An 18,009-nucleotide genomic window follows, 5' to 3' on the forward strand; every position below is an offset into this window, starting at 1 on the left:
TTGATTTAAAAAATGGGAGCCAGCCTCATTGCAGTCGCTGAATGAAAAGTCTTCTCAACGACTACTACTAGTTACGTACGATGGTTATGTACTACCTCCAGGATCCGAAGCCATATGAGTCGCCAAAACGAGTTGCTGGGGGTCACGAAGGGCAGAGGGCTATTGCACTCACGGACTCTTTTCGGGCTTCCCTGTGAGAACAGGGCTACATGGGACTTGGACGTGATGCAGCAGCAGGGCTCGAATGTGCAGCGGATCAAGTTGCAGAAGCTCCCAACCGCCTCGCCTCGAGTCGAAAGCTCTGTCGTTACTTTCCAATGTCCTAAAGCCGAAGGAGGAGCGGGAGAGTGGGCGCGGCAGCCAGTTAAAGATGGTAGCGGACTGTAAGGAATGGTTTGGCGCGTGGGCTCGTCTGTCCGTTTCCATTCGTGCAGCGGGAAGTGGGAGGTGCGAATTTCAGCGAGTGCGTGCGCAGGCGACGGCGGGGTTTGGCTGGGCTGACTGTTCCACTGCCAGTGCCTGCCCTTGGAGTTGTTGTGTTTTGAATTTTGGGGAGTGCTGACTTCTTCGTCGGAGCTGGGGGTTGAAAGGAGGGCGGAAGGGCTGGGAGGAAGTGGTAGGTTGGAAGAGCGCAGCGTCAGGGAGGTTTGGCGGTGGGCTTTGCGTGTCGGGTTGTGAAAAAGCGGCCTTGTTGCTCTCCGTGTTTTATGACACGACTTCAGCTCTGGGTCTTGTTTCAGGGAGGGAAGACTTCATGCATCCCCACATCGTTTTCTGTCTTTCCTCCTTCCCATCCTCAACCTGCAGCGTCATTCTAAATATGGTTATGTAGAAGTTAGGGCTCTCTATTCCCTCTAGGATGCACACCTTAACGTGGTGATTCGTAGTCTTGATGTTTCTCCTCCTTCCAAGAGGTTTAAACTGGGGGGGCTGGTGTGACTGAGAGGCCGGTCTCTTGCAGTGCAGTCTTAACCATGTCCACTCGGAAGTAAGCTCTGTTGAATCCAATGGGACTTAGTTCCAAATGAGTGAAGCTAGGATTGTAGCCTTAGTATCTCTGGTACTGTCACTTTCAAAGCAATCGTGCTGTCCAAGTATTTTTAAATTTATTATTACGTTTCCTCCAAGGAGTTCCAAGCTCCATGATTTTTCCCATGCCCAATTCAACATTGCAACAGATGATAGTTGTTCTTCACAACAATCTTGTGAGGTAGGTTAGGAAGAGAGAGAGTGGCTGACCTGAGGTCACCCAGCAAACTTTACAGATGAAACTGAGTGGGGTTTGAACTCTGTTTCCCAGATCCTAGTCGTATACTGTAACCACTACACCATATGGTTGGGGATTGAAAGATAGGTAGATTGCCTTAGGTCCATAAACAGTGCATTTCTATTTTATATGTGAAATTACCATTGCGTTTAATAGGGCTTACTTCCAGGTAAATGTGGTCTAAGTTGACATTTGAACTGGGGTTCTGCAGTTTATAGAAAATGTCGTTAACTGGTATGCTACACTACCTCTCCAGAAGTTGCCTTCATTTTAATGTGAGACTGAATTGCTTAATTATCTTTCCTCTACATTTTGAAACAGGAAAAAAGCTAATTTTTACAACAGCGGCTGGAAGATACTGTGAAGAACAATGGAAAATAAAAGGCAAAGAGCCCGAGTGCAGGGTGGCTGGGCCGGACCAGTTAATAACAGAGCAGCCTCTTGTGCAGGCAAGATATTTTGTTTGTTTTTATCTTAATGTATATAAGTCAGCTAAATTAAAAGGGTAGGGTTAGTCTTAAATCCTGGTTTTTGTTTAACAGTTATAAACTTGGGTCTGTATACTTGTTCTTAAGTATGTTTATGGTATGTGTGGGTATAAGAGGCTGGGAGAGAAGATCTTGTTATGTGTGTTCAGAAATTAGTGGACTCCACCTTGTCTTCTGTGCTAATATATAGAATTCTGGTTAATTGCTGCTGGTCCAATTATTCCTTGAAATTTTCCCTGAAAGAAAACTTGGAAGTTTTTTTTGGTGTATTTTGAATTTTCCCAGTTAAGCTATATGTTTTCATGGCTGTAGAAGTACTCTCTTACAGCGCAATCCAAACTCCCCCCCTTTTATGCTGAGACATATGTGTATGTGTTAGGGCAGAGGTTGCCAACTTGTCACCTGCTACTGTGCCCGCAAAGACCTTCAGTTCCCAGAATCTGAGATTTAATTTTTTTTTAAGGTAACTCTAACCCTTCTCGAAAGAAAGTTATGGAGCAATATGTGCAGGTACCCTCTAAAGCTATTTCTGTGGAATGAACCAGCCTGGCTGCTCCTGCCTGTCAGTATTACTAACCAATGAGTGAACTCAGAGCTGTCATGCATAAATGAGTTGTTTGGACATAAGGCAATAGGAATCCATGAGGTCTTAAAGAGTTGCTGTTGCCCTCCCTTTTAGTGCACTTTTCCTGCGTCTGTCTCCATAGTTTATCCTTCCTTTTTCCTTAGCAACCAAGATGTATATTTCCTGTGCTGGATTCACCTGAGATCAGGTAGTGCCTAGAAATTATTTTTTGCAGATACTCCAACACAATAAGGGTGGGTGAATGTTAAACAATTCCCCACCCTCCAAAAAGGCAAATGGGAAAGCTTTGCAAAGAAGCTTAGGCATGTGTCTTGCTTTGCAGGAGCTAAAGACCAGGGACTTTAACTGTATAGTAACATAGAGTGCAAGAGTACAATGTCTACTCAGAAGTAAGTCTTTGTTTAAAGAGGCTTACTTCCAGATAAGTGGGTACGGGATTACCCTAGGTTTTGATTTAGGGTTAGCACTAGGGAAAAGGAGAGTTCTTGTGCCTTTAACAGCTGTGTGGGAGGCAGACATTCAACCAGTCAAGCCTTTTCTAGTACAGAAATACACTTCATGGGGAAAGCTTCACCATGACTGCTCTCTAATTTTCTGTTATGCCATGCCCCCATGGTAGCCATTTTGTGACTGGTGTCCCCAGAAGTCTCTCAGATTTTGAAATGTGCCCTCTGGTCCATAAAGGTTGCCATTCCCTGGATTAGGTGGGAGGTTTCTCTCCACCCAGCCCTCCTAGCTGAGCCAAACTTCCATGGGAGGGCTGTTGAAGGGTTACCCTAAATGGAGATTGGGCTTAGTTCATAGTTGTCATGTTAATTTTGTATGTTATATAAATCTCAAAGTTTTTGAAATAGCTAAAAGTAGCATAACAGAAATACTTGATTTGGGGCAAGTGGGAGTGGAATTTATTGAAGTATGCATACAGTGCAATTGTTAGCTTATTTACTCTGAAGTAAGCACAACTGAGTTCATTAGGGCTTGTTCCTCAGATAAATGGGTATAACTTTGGAGCCTGTATGTGGTTTAAATGCTGTATTCAAACAATTTCAAACCTGTATTTGCAAATTATTTTTATTGGAATACTTGTCAATACTTCTGAGACATGGCAAATAGCATACATATTTGAATTAAGTTAAAAAATGAATGCACTGGAAGCATCCTAGTTTTAGCATGCCTGAAGAGCTGTGTGCATTAATCTGTGCTTCCTAGGGATAATCACCAGGGGTTGGGGAGTTAAGTACAATTCTGATTTCATATTTGACTAGTATTGTATCCACTCAAGTTGCCCAATTTAACTTGTATTGATTTCATTTGTTTCTGATTTTTGTGAAACAATGCATTTCTAAAAGTGGGAAACTTTTTCCATGATATAGTAATAGAAAATTTTCTCCCACATCACTGACTTACAGCCTTTCTGACTTGTAAATGTTATGGAAGACAACTCCATCTTGTACTTCATGTGGGCAGTCTTGTGAAGATCCAGATAAATGGCGCTTCCGCATTGGAATTTTTAAAACTAATTTCACTTTACTTACAATTCTCAAAAATTGTATGTTCTTTGTGAAGGGCTTAGGGATTTTTTTATCTTTGGGAGGCACCCTCGCAAAACTTCGCTTTCTGAGATTCTTTGGGAGAATCTATGACAGATAAACTATCTACAAGTGCATGGTGTGAGTGTGCTCAAGGTGCCAGAAATAGCAATACCAAATAACCTTGAAAATAGATTTTTCTTGTCTTCTCATTTTCCCAAATATGTATATTGTTAACTAATTTAGCTGATTCTTTCTAACTTAGCTTCTGGAGTTTCGGGTGCCAGGAACCAACCCTCTGCAAGCGCTGCACAGTCTTGGGTGAGAAGAGAGGAGAAGTTTCCATCTGAAAGACAATTTGTTTTTAAAGCACCAGAAGAGGTAAAGACTTAATAGCTGAATCCTGACAAGATAGCAGTGGTGTGGTTCACCAGCTCTAGGGTCTGAGTGTAAGGTACACACCCTGTTTGGATGTTTTTGTACTCCTCTTGAAGGAGTGGGTTTGCAGGCTAAGGTTAATCCTAGATTCAGTTTTGTCACTGAAGGCTCAGATGTCCTTAGTGGCATGGATTGCCTTGTGTCAGCTGTGGCGGCTCCTGCACAGGGCAGCCTCTGGCCACAACAGTCCATGCTCTGATAACCTTCTGATTGGATTACTGTAATGTAATTACAGTAATTACTGACAACATAGTGCTGCCCATGAAGACTATTTGGGAGGTGTTGCTGGTGCAAAATACAGCTGCTCAGTTACTGAGTGGAGTGTCCAGTCTGAGCCATATTTCACTGGTTCTTAAAGAATTGCACTGGCTGCCAATACTGTTCCAATATGAATTCAAGATATTGTTTATGACTTATACATCCCTGAATTATTTGGGCCCAACATATTTGAAGGAGAGCCTCTCCCTATATAGTCCAGCCTTAGCATTAAGATTTCCCAGGGAGGCTGTCCTTAATGACCCACCACCAGGACTCATGCATTATGTGCTGACATGGGAGAAGACCTTCTCTGTAGTGGCACCCCAGTGGTGGAATGTCTTCCTCTGTGAAGTTCAACAGCCTCCTCTTTCTTTGGAAGTTCTTACTATTTGTAGATGTTTCTGCAGTTTTATGATGAATTATAATGTGTATTTTATTCTGTTTATGCTTGTTGTAGATTGTTGTTTTTACTTGCAGTTTTACACTTCCCCACCAAAGAACTTTGGATAAAGGGTGACCTAGAAATATTTAACAAATAGCAAAAACTTATAGCCTGCTGTTCAGCTTAAAGGCTCCAAAGCTGCTTACAGGGCCAGTTCTGTCATTAGGCTGAGTGCGAGGTGGTCACTTTAGGCAAAGAGTGCTGGTAGGAGGCAGCAGTGGCAGCTTCTCTGGACGCTTCTTCTGAGCCCCTAACCATTCCCTTCTGTTTGAGGACAGAGCTGTAGTAGCAGCAGTAGTAGCAGCAGCAGCAGCATTTATTACCCGTCCTTCACCCTAAGGTCCCCGGGCAGTTTACGACAATTTTAAAATACAGCATCAAAAACAATGTGTATGTGTTACGTTGACTGGCTTGCACCTTCTAAACCTGCCCGCTGCCCCAGCCCTTCCATTGAAATAAGATTCACCTGCCAGTCTAATGGGCTTCTGTACATGGAATGGGAGGGTCATCATTTTGTCCTTCGCTTCTGGCAGCAAAATGTCTTGGACCAGCTCTGGTGACTTACTAGCATGTATTGAAGCTTTTCCATGTGTATCTAAAAATGTTAACCTGTCCAGTTCATTGTCCACGCCATTCGTAAATAACTTCTTGTTGTTGCTGTTGTTACTATTATTGTTATTTTAATATAGTTTGTAAACATAATACAAAACAAGGAAATGGCAATTGCATTCTAAAACCAGCACTGCTGTTTATTATAACAACCAACTATATTTTTATTTGAATTGTAGACAGTATTTTGCTACAGCAGGTGCAAAAATAAATGATCTTGGAGTTATGCTTCAGTTATTGCCTTCCATATACAGTTTTTTGGTTGAATAGAACAGTGGCTGGTAGGCAGCCTAAATATTTATTGTTCAGATCATTTGGATCCTTCCCTTCAGTGTTCTCATTCTTCATGTGGCTTACATGAATAACAAAGTTTTTAAAACAACTTACATATAGTTAAACAAGGTGGTAGAGCTGTGGATGATTTATTATTCAGTGCAGGTAAAACATAGATCGCAGTAACAACAAGTTTTCTGCCATTTCTCTCCCATCCCATGCAGTGCCTTAGCCCATAGGGTGTCTTTTTGAAGTGGCCAGTCTATGAAAACATAAATGCATTCAGAAATATTGCTGGGACACCAAATCGTCTCTTTTTTTAGCTGACTTACCTCAATGTGCCTGCTCTACAAAATTTTGGTATGCTTTGTCCTTAGGTGGTGCGCAAAGCCCCAGAGCCCAAAAGAATAGAGTGAGTATGGCTTCAGTGCAGAACAAGGTACTTTTCTGACCAGTAGCGAGATGGACAACATCTGCTCTTTCCCGTTATCATTTCCATTGCAAAGGAAATGGTCCCAGTTACTAACAGCCATCATCGCTGTTGCTGCTTTTTACTCCCATATTCCTATATCTAAGTGCATTTGGTAGACTTTCCTTCCCTGGCCCTTGTTGGTATTTTGAATCTTGTATGCCTGGTCAACCATACATGACTGCTTTCTTTCTCTCCTTGCCCATAGGAAGCAAGGTGTATATGAGATCAGCACATTGCCATCAGGAATATCTCGGTAAGCAGATAAAACACCCCTCTGTAATTGTTGCAGAATAATGCCGTAGGATTCTGTGTACTACTTGAATTGAGTAATACATTAGTGATTAAACTAAGGGGTGTTCTTCAACACATTGAACACGGATGGACAGTGGTAGAGGGGCAGGTTGTTGCTTCCAAATTTGTATTGAACATTACCTGAGCAACTAGAAGCAGAAATGGCTGGAAAACTTCTCAGCAACCTATTCTCCTGATCTTCATATGAATAAATGTATTTCCCCTTTTCTATCCAAAATATAGTTCTCTTTTAACTAATGACAGGCAAGTGACATTTCTAATGGCATTGCTAATATTTGCATTATTCCTGACAGTTATGTAGCTGTCCACTTTTTTAAATTTAGGAAGAAGAAACCAAATGCACAGTTATAAGATGGGGGATACATGGCTCAGCAATACGACATGTGAGAAGGATCTTGGAATTGTCATTGATCACAAGCTGAATATGAGCCAACAGTGCAATGTGGCTGCAAAAAAGGCAAATGCTATATTAGGCTGCATTAACAGAAGTATAGTTTCCAAATCGCATGAAGTATTAGTTCCCCTCTATTCAGCACTGGTTAGGCCTCATCTTGAGTACTGTGTCCAGTTCTGATCTCCACACTTCAAGAAGGATGCCGACAAACTGGAACAGGTTCAGAGGAGGGCAACAAGGATGATCAGGGGACTGGAAACAAAGCCCTATGAGGAGGGACTGAAAGAACTGGGCATGTTTAGTCTGGAGAAGAGAAGACTGAGGGGAGATATGATAGCACTCTTCAAGTACATTGGGATAAAAACCAAAGAAATGATGAAATTTTAAAAGGGGTAGGCCTAGAAGTAGGCATTGTGAGAGCAGGGGCACAGGATATAAATTCAGAAGAGCAAAATTACCACAGGCCTAACCACAAGTGCCAAAGACACTTGAAGAGAGACACTTGAAGAGAGATGGGAGAACTGGAGTGCTTGGTCTTAGAGGAGAGTATTGATATAGTGAGCATAACGGAGACCTGGTGGAATGGAGAAAACCAGTGGGATACGGTTATCCCTGGATATAAACTATATCGGAAGGACAGGGAAGGACGTATTGGTGGCGGAGTCGCTCTATACGTGAAAGAAGGCATTGAATCCAGCAAGCTCGAAACCCCAAAAGAGGCAGACTCCTCCACAGAATCGTTGTGGGTGGTGATACCATGCCCCAGGAGGGACTTAATACTGGGAACGATCTATCGTCCCCCTGATCAAAATGCTCAGGGAGACCTGGAGATGAGATATGAAATTGAGGAAGCATCCAAACTAGGAAATGTGGTAGTAATGGGTGACTTCAACTACCCGGACATAGACTGGCTGCATATGTGTTCCAGTCATGACAAAGAAGCAAAGTTTCTAGATATTCTAAATGACTATTCCCTAGACCAGTTGGTCATGGAACCGACCAGAGGGACAGCAACCCTGGACTTAATCCTCAGTGGGGACCGGGACCTGGTGCAAGATGTAAGTGTTGTTGAACCGATTGGGAGCAGTGACCACAGTGCTATTAAATTAAACATACATGTAACTGGCCAATTGCCAAGAAAATCCAACACGGTCACATTTGACTTCAAAAGAGGAAACTTCACAAAAATGAGGGGATTGGTAAAAAGAAAACTGAAAAACAAAGTCCAGAGGGTCACATCACTCGAAAATGCTTGGAAGTTGTTTAAAAACACTATATTAGAAGCTCAACTGGAGTGCATACCGCAGACCAGAAAAGGTACCGCCAGGGCCAAGAAGATGCCAGCATGGTTAACGAGCAAAGTCAAGGAAGCTCTTAGAGGCAAAAAGTCTTCCTTCAAAAAATGGAAGTCTTGTCCAAATGAAGAAAATAAAAAAGAACACAAACTCTGGCAAAAGAAATGCAAGAAGACAATAAGGGATGCTAAAAAAGAATTTGAGGAGCACATTGCTAAGAACATAAAAACCAACAACAAAATATTCTATAAATACATTCAAAGCAGGAGACCATCTAGGGAGACAATTGGACCCTTGGATGATAAGGGAGTCAAAGGTGTCCTAAAGAACGATAAGGAGATTGTAGAGAAGCTAAATGAATTCTTTGCATCTGTCTTCACAGTGGAAGATATAGGGCAGATCCCTGAACCTGAACAAACATTTGCAGGAAGGGATTCTGAGGAACTGAGACAAATAGTGGTAACGAGAGAGGAAGTTCTAAGCTTAATGGACAATATAAAAACTGACGAATCACCGGGCCCGGATGGCATCCACCCGAGAGTTCTCAAAGAACTCAAAGGTGAAATTGCTGATGTGCTAACTAAAATATGTAACTTGTCCCTTGGGTCCTCCTGCGTGCCTGAGGACTGGAAAGTGGCAAATGTAACGCCAATCTTCAAAAAGGGATCCAGAGGGGATCCCAGAAATTACAGGCCAGTTAGCTTAACTTCTGTCCCTGGAAAACTGGTAGAAAGTATGATTAAAGCTAGATTAACTAAGCACATAGAAGAACAAGCCTTGCTGAAGCAGAGCCAGCATGGCTTCTGCAAGGGAAAGTCCTGTCTCAGTAACCTATTAGAATTCTTTGAGAGTGTCAACAAGCATATAGATAGAGGTGATCCAGTGGACATAGTGTACTTAGACTTTCAAAAAGCGTTTGACAAGGTACCTCACCAAAGGCTTCTGAGGAAGCTTAGCAGTCATGGAATAAGAGGAGAGGTCCTCTTGTGGATAAGAAATTGGTTAAGAAGCAGAAAGCAGAGAGTAGGAATAAACGGACAGTTCTCCCAATGGAGGGCTGTAGAAAGTGGAGTCCCTCAAGGATCGGTATTGGGACCTGTACTTTTCAACTTGTTCATTAATGACCTAGAATTAGGAGTGAGCAGTGAAGTGGCCAAGTTTGCTGATGGCACTAAATTGTTCAGGGTTGTTAAAACAAAAAGGGATTGCGAAGAGCTCCAAAAAGACCTCTCCAAACTGAGTGAATGGGCAGAAAAATGGCAAATGCAATTCAATATAAACAAGTGTAAAATTATGCATATTGGAGCAAAAAATTTGAATTTCACATATACGCTCATGGGGTCTGAACTGGCGGTGACCGACCAGGAGAGAGACCTCGGGGTTGTAGTGGACAGCACGATGAAAATGTCGACCCAGTGTGCGGCAGCTGTGAAAAAGGCAAATTCCATGCTAGGGATAATTAGCAAAGGTATTGAAAATAAAACAGCCGATATCATAATGCCGTTGTATAAATCTATGGTGCGGCCGCATTTGGAATACTGTGTACAGTTCTGGTCGCCTCATCTCAAAAAGGATATTATAGAGTTGGAAAAGGTTCAGAAGAGGGCAACCAGAATGATCAAGGGGATGGAGCGACTCCCTTACGAGGAAAGGTTGCAGCATTTGGGGCTTTTTCGTTTAGAGAAAAGGCGGGTCAGAGGAGACATGATAGAAGTGTATAAAATTATGCATGGCATTGAGAAAGTGGATAGAGAAAAGTTCTTCTCCCTCTCTCATAATACTAGAACTCGTGGACATTCAAAGAAGCTGAATGTTGGAAGATTCAGGACAGACAAAAGGAAGTACTTCTTTACTCAGCGCATAGTTAAACTATGGAATTTGCTCCCACAAGATGCAGTAATGGCCACCAGCTTGGACGGCTTTAAAAGAAGATTAGACAAATTCATGGAGGACAGGGCTATCAATGGCTACTAGCCGTGATGGCTGTGCTCTGCCACCCTAGTCAGAGGCAGCATGCTTCTGAAAACCAGTTGCCGGAAGCCTCAGGAGGGGAGAGTGTTCTTGCACTCGGGTCCTGCTTGCGGGCTTCCCCCAGGCACCTGGTAGGCCACTGTGAGAACAGGATGCTGGACTAGATGGGCCACTGGCCTGATCCAGCAGGCTCTTCTTATGTTCTTATGTTCTTACATGAAAGGTTGTCACATAGAGGAGGGCCGGGGTATCTTCTCGATCGTCCCAGAGTGCAGGACACGGAATAATGGGCTCAAGTTGCAGGAAGCCATATTTCGACTGGACTTCAGGAAAAATGTCCTAACTGTTAGAGCCATACGACAATGGAACCAATTACCTAGAGAGGTAGTGGGCTCTCCGACACTGGAGGCAATCAAGAGGCAGCTGGACAGCCATCTGTCGGGAATGCTTTGATTTGGATTCCTGCATTGCACAGGGGGTTGGACTTGATGGCCTTATAGGCCCCTTCCAACGCTACTATTCCGTGATTCTTTAAAGCTTCTAATGAGAGATAAATCCAGTTTCTCTAGGCTGTAAACTATCTTGAGAGTATTTTTTTAAAATTTCTCATGTCCTGCTTCTTAAAGACGGTGGGATACAAAGATGTACCAGCAGAAAGAATTCTGGGCAGTAACCCTATTCTGTGAACTGTTAAGAAGACCAGCTGGAAGGTTTGGCACAAAAGGAATATAACACAAGTACACATCTCGAAGTGTTCTGCAAGACCTTTTGTAAGAGATTGCACAATACCTAGCACTTAACAGAACCTCACCACTGGACTTCAGTTCTCTTTTCTCATGTGAGAAATTAGTGCCAAGTCACCTGGATCCAACTCATTGCCTTTTTTCCACTGCCAATATAGCTGGAAGAGCCAGAGTAACCCATGATGTGTTTTTCTTCACAGTTAAAGCAGTATTAATCACAAGAATGCTTGAGACAGTTTTATACATTTGAAAGTCTTGCAGTTAATTTCTGTGTATGTCTACTCAGAGAGATGTGAAGGCCTGGCAAAAAGTTTTTTTGTTATGTTTGTTTTGTTTCAATTTTTCAGGGGGGAAACTTTTTTTTCTGGGCCTTCACATCTCTACTCAGAAGTCCCACAATGAAGCTTTACTTCTAAGTAAGTTTATATAGGATTGCAATGTTAGTTCATGCATATGTTCAATGTGACTCCAAAGAATCTGTATTCAGTGAATGGATAAAATAGGTGGCAAACATATTGGTGTAAAGAAACTATAAAGTTTGAGTCCAAAAGTAGACATGACATAGCATCTCTGTGATCGGATCTCCTTACTGTTTTTTCTTTGGATTAAGGCAGCTGTGGGCAGATCTTGAGTGGGGCCACAGCAGGGAGGAAGGGGGTTAACCCTCCCTTCCACAGACACTTTTTCTAATACAAATATTAATTCCTGAAGGTAGCTGCAGAGGAGAGGGGCAGAGGGCATAATGATATGATACCTTTATGTTTTGCTGATTGTGGGCTGGGAGAACAGATTTGGATGAGGGCCACAGTGCTGCAGCCTTGATCCAAATTCCCTCTTCCCTTACCCTGTCTGCTGCTTTTAATTATCGAAGACCTCGGTTGACTAAATCATGTTTAAGTTTTATCCTTAACAAAATTTTGTACACTGTTTTCTCTATTCAGGTGTGAATGCTAGAAATTCCCAAGTGTGCTAACATGTCTTTTTTATACATGTAATAAGTTTACATTTGCAGTATCTAAAGTTGGAGTTACTTTTCCACATTCCTAAAGAAAAAAGCCCTGATGGCAAGTTTGACTCTGAAAGGTGTCTGGGATTCTTTGTTTGTTTGTTTGTTTGTCTGTTTGTTTGACAAAGAGAACAAAAATGTCACAAAAACTGCTAACTAGCTTTGAATGAAAGCCAAGTATCAAAGGCAGCAATTTATTTGTGCTTAAATAAATGCATTTTTACATTACAGTGGTTGGAAGATGGATCTTGCAATGACCCTGTATAATCCATTTTTTCCTGTGCTAGGATTCATTTGATTCCTGGCTTCATTGACTTAAATGAAGCAGACTGGATGTTTGAACAGCTCCTCCAAGAGATCCCCTGGAGACAGAGAGCTCACATCAGGCAGGGTAATTGTACAGCCATGCTCATTTTTAATGGCTCACTTTTACTGTGGTCAGGCCTAGTACTGGCAACCAGCATGCTGCTGCATCTGTCAGGACCCACTTGGTTGGTGGTTCCTTGCCTGGATCCCTGCCCCCCTCTTCAGCCGCTTCATCGCTAATCCCCAGTAGTATGTGTGCCTCTCACTGTGGCAGTGTTGGAGCCACCAGCCGCCCACATCCCCTGGTGGTGGCATATCTTCCACAATGATATTGGAGACAATACAGAGTAGGTCCCAGCCCATTATAGCTGCCTGCTTGTGGAGGCGAAAGCTGATGGCTGCCATAACGCCATAGTCAAGGGTTCCAAGCGGTGGCAGGCACTGAGGGGCATCATATGGAATTTGGAGAGGGAATCAGGAGCAGCTTTCTCAGGGCCCCTTGATATTAAGTCCATTCTCTCTGGCCCTTCTCAGTTATCAGTTGGACCATCCTACAAGGCTTTCCTGCATATCTTGAAAAATATTAGAACAGTCCTTCCCACAATGGCTTGGAACAGGTTGTCTGAACTCCAGATTGCAGTTAAGATCTCTCCCCCTAACTACAATCTGTTGCCAAAGTTCGTCCCTATTGTTACCCGCCCCCTAGAGCATGTCCTGGCGATAACAGCTTTTTGGTTGGCCACCAAGGCCACTCGAAATTTGTGCTTATCACATGGTGTTAACAACGGCAATTCAGCCTTATAGAGCTGGGTGATGGATGATGGACTGCTGCCTTCAAGTCAATTCCGACTTATGGCGACCCATTGCCTTCCTCAGGCTGAGAGGCAGTGACTGGCCCAAGGTCACCAAGTGAGCTTCATGGCTCTGTGGGGATTCGAACCCTGGTCTCCCAGGTCGTAGTCCCAACACTCTAACCACTACACCACACTGGCTGGCTTCATAGAGCTTGATAGGCTTCCCCTAAAGAAAAGCCTTTAAAATACATCGCCAAGATACAGCTATAGGTGACCAATATAGCAGACAGAAGTTGTTATGCTGATTTTGTCCACTTGGGGGCAGTTGTGCTATTTCTCTTTTTTTGTCTTGTATTGCAAGCAAGATGACACAGCTGATAATACAAACAGCCTACAAAACCTCTCCTTGGCCACATCAAACAAGTATTGAATTGTCTGCTTGGTTCAGTCATTGGTATCTTCAGATACAGCTTGAAATGTTCCTGGTCTGAAATGGAGAGCTGCTGCCAGTCAGTGTAGACTAGGGGTAGCCAATATGGTGTCCTCCACATGCTGGACTACAGTTCCCATCATCTCTAACCATTGGCCAGACTGGCTTGTGCTGATAGGAGTTGTCCGCTAGACAGTGTTGGATTACACCATGTTGGCTACCCCTGATGTAGACAAAACTCTGGATCAACCAATCGTCTGACTTGGTATAAGATAGCTTCCTATGTTCCTATATGTTTGCTTTTGCTGAGCTTTGATATAGAGAATGCAGGAAGAGTGATTACAGATGGCACCGAGGAGAATGAAAACTCACTGATGAATCCAGCCACTAAGGATCTTTACTAGACTGTACTTAGTCCAGCCTTGTAGTATTGACCTTCTTATATGAGAGACATAAATGTTTTATTTTCCATCTCTTTCTTTCTCTCTAGATCTGTCTTATGATGAACCCAGACTCACAGCATGGTATGGTGAACTTCCATACACTTACTCCAGGTTAACAATGAAGGCAAACCCTGACGTATGTATGTGCATACTTATAGGGGTTGAAATAAAAATACTGTGTTGCAGGCAAATGTTCCACAGTGATCTGAATCTCACTACTAAAAGTGGGCAGTACAGCAGTCTTAATACCGTTATTATTTCTTACTATTGTATTCTTTTCTCTGCTTCCTCCAAGGACCTAAGGGCAGCATATGTGTATTCTCCCTTTTCTCTTTTCCCCAGCCCAATTTTATCCTCACAAAAATCCTGTGAGCAAGGCTAGCCGGAGAGTTGGTGGCCAAGGTCACCCCAGTGAATCTCATTGCTGAATGGGGATTTGAACCCATGTTCCCTCAGTCCTAGTCTGACACTGTAAGTGGTGTGCCATGCTAGTGTCATGACTAAAACACTTGTCCCCCTTAACTTTTATTTAGAGATGGAATAACTGAAAAGCTTTTCTACTAGATAGAATCAAGATTCTCTTTGAAGTGTGTGTCTGCATGTTTTGGGCAGTGATATTGGTGCATTCAATTCCAGTGCTAATCTCTTGCACCTATGACTCACTCAAGTCACATTTTCATCTTCTGTTCCTTATCCATCCACATTTCAAGGTTCTGGTCCTCAATACTTGATTTGTAGGTGTTGCCTAAACATCTCTTGCAAAAATAAAACATAATTTCTAAGCACTTAAAAATGTCGAGATGTTATGGAAAGTTACCAGGCTATCACAACAGTTATTCCTTGGCTACAGAGGAATGCCTGGTGCCGTGTGTGATTCTTTATTCACTAATGGGGAATGCTGTTGTGAAGGAGAAAAAGAGAAAATATTAAAATGATCAAACCACTGGGTCACTGCTTGTATTCTTGCAGTCAAATGGCATGTTTATCTCTCTTTGAAAGGGGGAATTAGAAAGGGAGGATTAACACTGGACTCCCTAAAAGTAGGAATGCCTCTACACTGTGCGTTTAAGCCGATTTAAACTGCATGGTTTTGCCTCAGTAAGTCCTTGATATTGTGGTCTTGATGTAGCACTTACGTTTTTTGTTAGAAATCTCCAAACTTCTCCAGTTCTTAAAGATCATTTGTTAAGAGTCATGACAGTTAACAGGTTTGAAATGAGTTCAAATTTTGTACTCCAGGTGCACATACGTATAGAATTTAGCGAGTACTATAAACAATTTAGACTTTCAACTCATTCTTCCTCAAAAGTTTCAGGTAGGTGGTACTAGGGTTGGAAAATACTGTTGGATTAACACCACCTCTCTGGAATACTTTCTGTCTTTGGGGCATGAGGGACTCAAGCCACAAAAGATTTTATGTTAAGATTAGCACCTCTCCAGAGGGCGAACAATTAAAAGATTCCAGCAAAGAAAGGCGGGGTATAAATGTAATAAAATAAAAATAAATAAATGGATATGTGTATAGAATCAAAATGCAGATGCCTTTTTCTCTTCATACTTCTAACTTGCTCATGAAATTTCATTTTGAAATTAGCACATAATACAAGAAAGGAATACTATTACAATCCTTCCTATATCAAGTCTGAGAAACAACTAGAATAAAACAGCTTAAGAAGTAGCTCATTAGCTATAGCATATTAAGTTATATGACACATATATCATGATCAGAAAAAGTATACAGTAGCTGTGTTTCCAGTAAGCGCAGAAGCATATATAGTGGAGTCAGTGCTTGACAACTCTTAGGGCTCATCCAGACGACTGAAAAATGTGTGACATGCCCGCTATGTGTGTTCATTATTTTTCAGTCGTCCAAATGACGTCTCGCACTGTTACGCATTTTCGCGGGTTAAATCTGCTCCTTGCAATACCGGCAAAAATGCAATTTGCTGTTTGAAATCGGGAATCATCCGCTGTGCCTTCCGGAGGATGCAATACTGCAGACTTTACAGCTGATGAGTGGTTCTTGGGTGTTTCCCCTTGCCCCTTCTCCTCATTCCAGCCAATCACGTATCTGTACTTTTGCGCATGTGCGAGAATAAGCCCGAGAAAATTGAACCTTGCAATGGTGGGGTGTTGGGGGGGGGGGTCTGCAACTACTGCACAGATGCATTTTATTTTTTGCCAGCCTGCAAACTGGGCAGCCGCTCTGGGTGAGATCTGCAATGCACAGCAGGCAAGAGGGGTGTGTGTGGTCGGTTTCAGCCTGCCTCCAGAAAGCTTTGTCAATTTCATTCTACTTGCTGGGGTTTTTGCTTCAAATCAGAAAAGCATACATTTGTTTAAGTGTAATATTGCAAATGCAAACAAGAAAGGGACTGCTGGTCGGTTTCAAGCCTGCTCCAGAAAGGTTTGTCAATTTCATTCTCTGTGGGAAGGAAAGGCAGAAGGAGGGGGTGACACGTTTCTTGCTTTTTTGGAGAAATAAGTGCATTGCCAGCATGTGTATCTCCTTAAATATCAATAAAGGCAGAAAAGCATACATTCATTTAAACATAATATGCAAATATTATATAATATAATATTATTATATATATAAGCTTAATTAAATAAATAAATAAATACAAACAAGGCAGGCGTGAAACCGACCAGCAGCTTTTCCTTCCGAGCTGAGAACTCCTTTACAGCCATATTGTGCTTTGTTGCAAAGGGGGAGAGGAGCATATGTAATTTTTTTGCTGACCAATTGGTTGATAGGGGGAGGTTTTAGAGGCGGAGCTTGGAAAAGTGAAAAGAATGTAGGGGTCTTACTGCTGCGGGTGCGGGTGCAAAAAAGCATTTTTTTTAATTGGGAAAGAGCGAACTAAAGGGCAAAGTGAGGACTATCAGATGACAAACCGAATATGGAAACCGTGGATTATCCCGCTCCGTTTGGATAAGCCCAGAGAAACTGAGAAACTCGTATATCACTTTATTATACAACCATGAGACTGGCTGTATACTATAGCCAGTGTGGATTTTTCACATTCCACAATGTTAAATTGAAAATACCCCCCATGCCATTCTGATGCTTCCCATACGTTCATTTCAAAACAAAACCTTACAAAACTTATAGTCCTGAACTCAGGAACACTTGCTTAACAACCCTCTCAATTTTCATGGCGAAACACAAAACAGTCAGAGAGAATTGAGAGTTCAAAGTCTAAAAAGGGGGGGGGGAAACAGAGCCCTTTTGGAATTTTTTATGTCAGAGTTCTCATAATCTGTTGAAATTCATTTAAAATCAGCCATGTTCATAGGGTACCTGTAATCCTAATGCTGACCTTGCCCCATACTCTGACCTTCATCTTCTGCAGTTTAAAAGTTAAAAAAAATGCTTGGCTTATTTTTAATTTAAGAAAATTTGGCTTGAATCCAATTATAACATCGGGCATGCTCAGTAAGAACCAACTGTCAGTGTTCTAAAAGCCAGATTCACAGCTGCTTGGCTTGCATAATCGGGGCCACACCCACACCCGAGGCACATGTTACCAAATTCTTCCAAGCTACACAGCAAGTGGATTGGACTGAAAGACCAAGCCAAATGGTGTTTGCATTTTGACCAATTTGTAGGGCAGTCCAATATCTCAGAGAGGAGTTCAGATCTCCTGCTCCCCTGGTGCATTCACTATAGCTGCCCAATTTCCCTGCTTTTTAAAGTTTGATAGAAATAGCTGTGGGCTATAGGTACGTTCTTAAACCGCAAGGTTTTTTGCCTATTAGTGAATTAAACTAATGTGTAACACATGTGTAGGCTCCAAGCACAGTAAAAACTTAGTTTTTACTTTAGTTTCTTATTGTTTTTATTTTCCAAAATAGTGCTAACTGGGTTGGGAACAGGCAACTTCCAGCTTAACTTTTTCTGTGTTTTTTAGTAGAAAATAAATATAGTTCTAGGTCAATTTCCGGTAATTATT

The 18,009-nt window shown here is 42.2% G+C and overlaps 1 protein-coding gene across 4 annotated transcripts in view; it reads left to right on the forward strand.

Moving 5' to 3' along the window:
* Positions 1 to 352: 352 nt before the first annotated feature.
* Positions 353 to 18,009, forward strand: part of ALKBH3 (alkB homolog 3, alpha-ketoglutarate dependent dioxygenase) — a 31,211-nt gene continuing 13,554 nt past the window's right edge. The window contains exons 1-7 of one of the 4 annotated variants that reach the window (XM_061610815.1): positions 353 to 447; positions 1,589 to 1,716; positions 4,136 to 4,251; positions 6,268 to 6,302; positions 6,568 to 6,615; positions 12,371 to 12,474; positions 14,104 to 14,192. In XM_061610815.1, coding sequence (XP_061466799.1) covers positions 1,638 to 1,716; positions 4,136 to 4,251; positions 6,268 to 6,302; positions 6,568 to 6,615; positions 12,371 to 12,474; positions 14,104 to 14,192 — 471 coding nt within the window. In that variant the 5' untranslated portion in view covers positions 353 to 447; positions 1,589 to 1,637. The other 3 variants (XM_061610814.1, XM_061610817.1, XM_061610816.1) reach the window with 3 other exon arrangements.

The sequence above is a fragment of the Rhineura floridana genome, chromosome 2 (assembly GCF_030035675.1).
Source record: "Rhineura floridana isolate rRhiFlo1 chromosome 2, rRhiFlo1.hap2, whole genome shotgun sequence".
Lineage (NCBI taxonomy): Eukaryota > Metazoa > Chordata > Lepidosauria > Squamata > Rhineuridae > Rhineura > Rhineura floridana.